The sequence below is a fragment of the Bactrocera tryoni genome, unplaced genomic scaffold, assembly GCF_016617805.1.
Source record: "Bactrocera tryoni isolate S06 unplaced genomic scaffold, CSIRO_BtryS06_freeze2 ctg7180000341400_QRY, whole genome shotgun sequence".
In the NCBI taxonomy this organism is placed as follows: Eukaryota; Metazoa; Arthropoda; class Insecta; order Diptera; family Tephritidae; genus Bactrocera; species Bactrocera tryoni.
Window position 1 is genome coordinate 1 of NW_024395337.1, and position 6,640 is coordinate 6,640.

Below are 6,640 nucleotides of genomic sequence, written 5' to 3' on the forward strand. Positions count from 1 at the left end.
TATGTTGACGATGTTCTGTTGTTTTCAAGCGACGAGAAAAGTATGAATACGTTAAAGGAACAACTTTCATTAGAATTTCACATGAAAGATCTTGGTGAAGTATCCTCAGTACTTGGTATGCGTGTTACTAGAGATACTACAAAGGGTACTATAGAAATAGATCAATCGCAATATATCTTCGATATGCTGAACCGCTTCGGAATGTCTAGCAGCAATCCGGTTGCGACACCAATTGATTTAAATCAACGTCTGAGTATTGAAATGTGTCCGAAAGATGAAACAGAGCAGCATGAAATGTCAAAAGTTCCGTATATGCAGGCTGTTGGTTGTTTGTTATTCGCCTCACAAATAACGCGACCTGACATCAGTTTTGCAGTTAATCTATTGAGTCGTTTTTCTACAAATCCAGGAAAAGCACACTGGGTTGCGGTAAAACGTGTAATGCGTTATCTAAAAGGTACCATTTACAGCGGAATTGTGTATAGCAGAGAAGTAAATGATCTCATTGGATATTGTGACGCAGATTGGGCCAGTGATCTTGACGAAAGACGATCTACGACGGGCTATATGTTTAAGCTTCAGGGTGGTCCGATATCTTGGTGCACACGAAGGCAGCGTACTGTTGCTTTATCATCGACAGAGGCCGAATTCATGGCCATGACGTCAGCTATTCAAGAGGCAACTTGGTTAATACGTCTACAGTCTGAACTGACATCAGTTATGGTAAAAGGTATGGTACTTTACTGTGACAATAAAAGTGCTATACAAGTGGCCTTGAATAACTCATATTCACCTCGTAACAAGCACGTGGATATAAAAGGTAAATTTATTCGGCAGCATTTAGAAAGCGGCAAGATTAAATTGATTTATATTCCAACGAACGAAATGTTAGCAGACATTTTGACTAAAGGTATTGCTAAAGAAAATCATTTTAATATTTGTAAGTCACTTGGACTTTTTAAGAATTAAAATAAAATTGTTTTCTTTGCTATTGTTTAAAACACGAAACTATGTATGGAAATGTATGCATAAAATGTAAAGAACAAAAGTTAATTTATACATATTTATTGTAAAAAGTGTCGTTCAGGAAAAGTGTTGAAGTAAAGAAAGAGCGACCCTTTGTACTAATAAATACAACTCTGTAATATCATATGTTTAAGCTGAATTAATGAATAAATATGTCCTCTCTCTTCCGGTTTGTACTTCACGCTAAACAGGTTGTTTTATTCCACTGTGTTATAATATATCAAACTTTAACATAAAGCGTTTACAAAATTAAAAAAAATGCGATTTTTCTCAAAAAACTACATTTTTTGTGAACACTATTGCCCCGCCCCTGGTAGCGTTTAGGGGGCGAGTGCTAGTTTTTCTGGAAGCTCTTCAATGTAGCTAACAAATGCAATTTAGTTGATCCACTAAGGTCGAACACTTTAGCCGCTACAGCGTTTACAAAATTTAAAAAAATGTGATTTTTCTCAAAAAACTACATTTTTTGTGAACACTATTGCCCCGCCCCTGGTAGCGTTTATGGGGCGAGTGCTAGTTTTTCTGGAAGCTCTTCAATGGAGCTAACAAATGCAATTTATTTGATCCACTTAGGTACTTTAGCCGCTATAGCGTTTACAAAATTAAAAAAATGTGATTTTTCTCAAAAACTACATTTCTTGTGAACACCATTGCCACACCCCTGGTAAGGCTTAGGGGGCGAGTTCCAGTTTTCCTGGAAGCTCCTCAATGTAGCTAACAAATGCGATTTATTTGATCCACTTAGGTCGAATACTTTAGCCGCTAAAGCGTTTACAAAATAAAAAAAAATGTTATTTTTCTCAAAAAACTACATTTTTGTGAACACCATTGCCACACCCCTGGTAGGGTTTAGGGGGCAGGTGCTTGTTTTCCTGGAAGCCCTTCCATTTAGCAAACTAAACAAAATTTACAAAATTAAAAAAAATGTTATTTTGCTCAAAAAACTACATTTTTGTGAACACCATTGCCACACCCCTGGTAGGGCTTAGGGGGCGAGTTCCAATTTTCCTGGAAGCTCTTCAATGTAGCTAACAAATGCGATTTATTTGATCCACTTAGGTCGAATACTTTAGCCGCTAAAGCGTTTACAAAATTAAAAAAAATGCGATTTTTCTCAAAAAACTACATTTTTGTGAACACCATTGCCACGCCCCTGGTAGGGCTTAGGGGGCGAGTTCCACTTTTCCTGGAAGCTCTTCAATGTAGCTAACAAATGCAATTTAGTTGATCCACTAAGGTCGAACACTTTAGCCGCTACAGCGTTTACAAAATTTAAAAAAATGTGATTTTTCTCAAAAAACTAAATTCTTGTGAACACTATTGCCACGCCCCTGGTTGGGTTTGCGGGGCAGGTGCTTGTTTTGCTAGAAGCCCTACCATTTAGCTAACTAGCGCAGTTTATTTGGCCTACCTAGGTCAAATACTTTAGCTGCTAGAGCGTTTGAAATGTTTAAAAAAAAATGTGATTTTTCTCAAGAAACTACATTTTTTGAACACTATTGCCACACCGGTGGTAGGGCTTAGGGAGCGAGTGCTAGGTTTCCTGGAAGCTCTTCAATTTAGCTAACTAATACAATTTATTTAATCCACTTAGGTCGAATACTTTAGCCGCTAGAGCGTTTACAAAATTAAAAAAATGTGATTTTTCTCGAAAAACTACATTTTTGTGAACACTATTGCCACGCCCCTGGTAGCGTTTAGGGGGCGAGTGCTAGTTTTAATTAATGCAATATATCCGACCCACTTAGGACATATACTTTAGCCGCTAGAGCGTTTAAATGTTAAAAAAAATGTGATTTTTCTCAAAAACTCATGGGGCGAGTGCTAGTTTTTCTGGAAGCTCTTCGACATGGCTAACTAATGCAATTTATAGGGGTAGGGTTTAGGGGGCGAGAGCTAGTTTTCCTGGAAACCCTTCCAGTTAGCTAACGAACGCATTTAATTTGATCCACCTATGTCAAATACTTTAGCCGCTAGAGCGTTTGAAATGTTTAAAAAAAAATGTGATTTTTCTCAAAAAACTACATTTTTTTGAACACTAATGACACGCCCCTGGGAGGGTTTAGGGGGCGAGTGCTAGTTTTAATTAATGCAATATATCCGACAAACTTAGGACAAATACTTTAGCAGCTAGAGCGTTTAAATGTTTAAAAAAATGTGATTTTTCTCAAAAACATTCCTGGAGAACACTTTTACCACGCCCCTGGTAGGGCTCATGGGGCGAGTGCTAGTTTTCCTGGAAGCTCTTCGACATGGCTAACTAATGCAATTTATTTGACCCACCTAGGTCAAATTCTTTAGCCGCTATAGCGTTTACAAGATTAAAAAAAAACTACATTTTTGTGAACACTATTGCCACGCCCCTGGTAGGGTTCAGGGGGTAAAGGCTAGTTTTCCTCAAAGCTCTTCGACATGGCTAACTAATGCAATATATTTGACCCACCTATGTCAAACACTTTAGCCGCTAGGGCGTTTACAAAATTAGAAAAAATGTGAATATTCTCAAAAAACTACATTTGTTGTGACCAATAATGGCACGCCCCAGGTAGGGTTTAGGGGGTAGGCGCTATGGCTCCTGGAAGCCCTACCATTTAGCTAACTAACGCTATTTATATGGCCCACCCGGGTAAATTCTTTAGCCGCTAGAGCGTTTAAATTTAAAAAAAATGTGATTTTTCTCAAAAAACTACATTCCTGGTGAACACTATTGCCACGCCCCTGGTAGAGTTTAGGGACGAGTGCTAGTTTTCCTAAAAGCCCTTCAATGTAGCTAACAAATGCAATTTATTTGATCCACTTAGGTCGAATACGTTAGCCGCTAAAGCGTTTACAAAATTAAAAAAAATGTGATTTTTCTCAAAAACTACATTTCTTGTGAACACCATTGCCACACCCCTGGTAGGGCTCAGGCGGCGAGTTCCAGGTTTCCTGGAAGCTCTTCAATTTAGCTAACTAATACAATTTATCTAAACCACTTAGGTCGAATACTTTAGCCGCTAGAGCGTTTACAAAATTAAAAAAATGTGATTTTTCTCAAAAAACTACATTTTTGTGAACACTAGTGCCACGCCCCTGGTAGGGCTTAGGGGGCGAGGGCTAGTTTTCCTGGAAGCCCTTCCATTCAGCTAACTAACGCATTTTATTTGATCCACCTACGTCAAATACTTTAGCCGCTAGAGCGTTTGAAATGTTTAAAAAAAATGTGATTTTTCTCTAAAACTACATTTTTTGAACACTTTTGCCACACCGGTGGTAGGATTTGGGGGCGAGTGCTAGGTTTCCTGAAAGCTCTTCAATGTAGCTAACAAATGCAATTTATTTGATAAACTTAGGTCGAATACTTTAGCCGCTAAAGCGTTTACAAAATTAAAAAAAATGTTATTTTTCTCAAAAAACTACATTTTTGTGAACACCATTGCCACACCCCTGGTAGGGCTTAGGGGGCGAGTTCCAATTTTGCTGGAAGCTCTTCAATGTAGCTAACAAATGCAATTTATTTGATCCACTTAGGTCGAATACTTTAGCCGCTAGAGCGTTTAAAAAGTTAAAAAAATGTGATTTTTCTCAAAAAACTACATTTTTGTGAACACTATTGCCACGCCACTGGTTGGGGTTAGGGGTGTTCCGTGTTCCAGTTTTTCTTAAAGCTCTTCGACATGGCTAACTAACGCAATTTATTTGATCCACTTAGGTCGAATACTTTAGCCGCTAGAGCGTTTAAAAAGTTAAAAAAATGTGATTTTTCTCAAAAACTACATTTCTTGTGAACACCATTGCCACACCCCTGGTAGGGGTTAAGGGGCAGGTTCCAGTTTTTCTGGAAGCTCTTCGATATGGCTAACTAATACAATTTAGTTGATCCACTTAGGTCGAATGCTTTAGCCGCTACAGCGTTTACAAAATTAAAACAAATGTGATTTTTCTCAAAAAACTAAATTCCTGGTGAACACTATTGCCACGCCCCAGGTAGGGTTTAGGGGGCGAGTGCTAGTTTTCCTGGAAGCTCTTCGATTTAGCTAACTAATTCAATATACCTGACCCATCTAGGTTAAATACTTTAGCCGCTAGAGAGTTTAAAAGTTAAAAAAATGTGATTTTTCTCAAAAAACTACATTTCTTTTGAACACTATTGCCACGCTTTTGGTAGGGCTTAGGGGGCGAGTTCCAGTTTTCCTGAAAGCTCTTCAATGTAGCTAACAAATGCAATTTATTTGATCCACTTAGGTCGAATACTTTAGCCGCTAAAGCGTTTACAAAATTAAAAAAAATGTTATTTTTCTCAAAAGACTACATTTTTGTGAACACCATTGCCACACCCCTGGTAGGGCTTAGGGGGCGAGTTCCAATTTTGCTGGAAGCTCTTCAATGTAGCTAACAAATGCAATATATCCGACCCACTTAGGACATATACTTTAGCCGCTAGAGCGTTTAAAATGTTAAAAAAATGTGATTTTTCTCAAAAAACTACATTTTTGTGAACACTATTGCCACGCCACTGGTTGGGGTTAGGGGTGTTCCGTGTTCCAGTTGTTCTGAAAGCTCTTCGACATGGCTAACTAACGCAATTTATTTGATCCACTTAGGTCGAATACTTTAGCCGCTAGAGCGTTTAAAAGTTAAAAAAATGTGATTTTTCTCAAAAACTACATTTCTTGTGAACACCATTGCCACACCCCTGGTAGGGCTTAGGGGGCGAGTTCCAGTTTTCCTGGAAGCTCCTCAATGTAGCTAACAAATGCGATTTATTTGATCCACTTAGGTCGAATACTTTAGCCGCTAAAGCGTTTACAAAATTAAAAAAAATGTTATTTTTCTCAAAAAACTACATATTTGTGAACACCATTGCCACACCCCTGGTAGGGCTTAGGGGGCGAGTTCCAAATTTCCTGGAAGCTCTTCAATGTATCTAACAAATGCAATTTATTTGATCCACTTAGCTCGAATACTTTAGTCGCTAAAGCGTTTACAAAATTAAAAAAAGTGTGATTTTTCTCAAAAAACTACATTTTTGTGAACACTATTGCCACGCCACTGGTTGGGGTTAGGGGGCGTGTTCCAGTTTTTCTGAAAGCTCTTCGACATGGCTAACTAACGCAATTTATTTGATCCACTTAGGTCGAATACTTTAGCCGCTAGAGCGTTTAAAAAGTTAAAAAAATGTGATTTTTCTCAAAAACTACATTTCTTGTGAACACCATTGCCACACCCCTGGTAGGGCTTATGGTGCGAGTTCCAGTTTTCCTGGAAGCTCCTCAATGTAGCTACCAAACGCGATTTATTTGATCTACTTAGGTCAAACACTTTAGCCGCTAAAGCGTTTACAAAATTAAAAAAAAATGTTATTTTTCTCAAAAAACTACATTTTTGTGAACACCATTGCCACACCCCTGGTAGGGCTTAGGGGGCGAGTTCCAATTTTCCTGGAAGCTCTTCAATGTAGCTAACTAACGCAATTTATTTGATCCACTTAGGTCGAATACTTTAGCCGCTAAAGCGTTTACAAAATTAAAAAAAATGTGATTTTTCTCAAAAAACTACATTTTTGTGAACACCATTGCCCCGCCCCTGGTAGAGTTTATGGGGCGAGTGCTAGTTTTTCTGGAAGCTCTTCAAT

At 38.3% G+C, this 6,640-nt stretch overlaps 1 protein-coding gene across 1 annotated transcript; it reads left to right on the forward strand.

Moving 5' to 3' along the window:
• Positions 1 to 42: 42 nt before the first annotated feature.
• On the forward strand, positions 43 to 820 carry LOC120779378 (secreted RxLR effector protein 161-like; the record flags this gene model as incomplete). The annotated part of the gene is made up of 1 exon (XM_040111572.1): positions 43 to 820. A coding segment is annotated over exon 1 (778 nt), but the record flags the coding sequence as incomplete, so codon positions are not given.
• Positions 821 to 6,640: the final 5,820 nt, after the last annotated feature.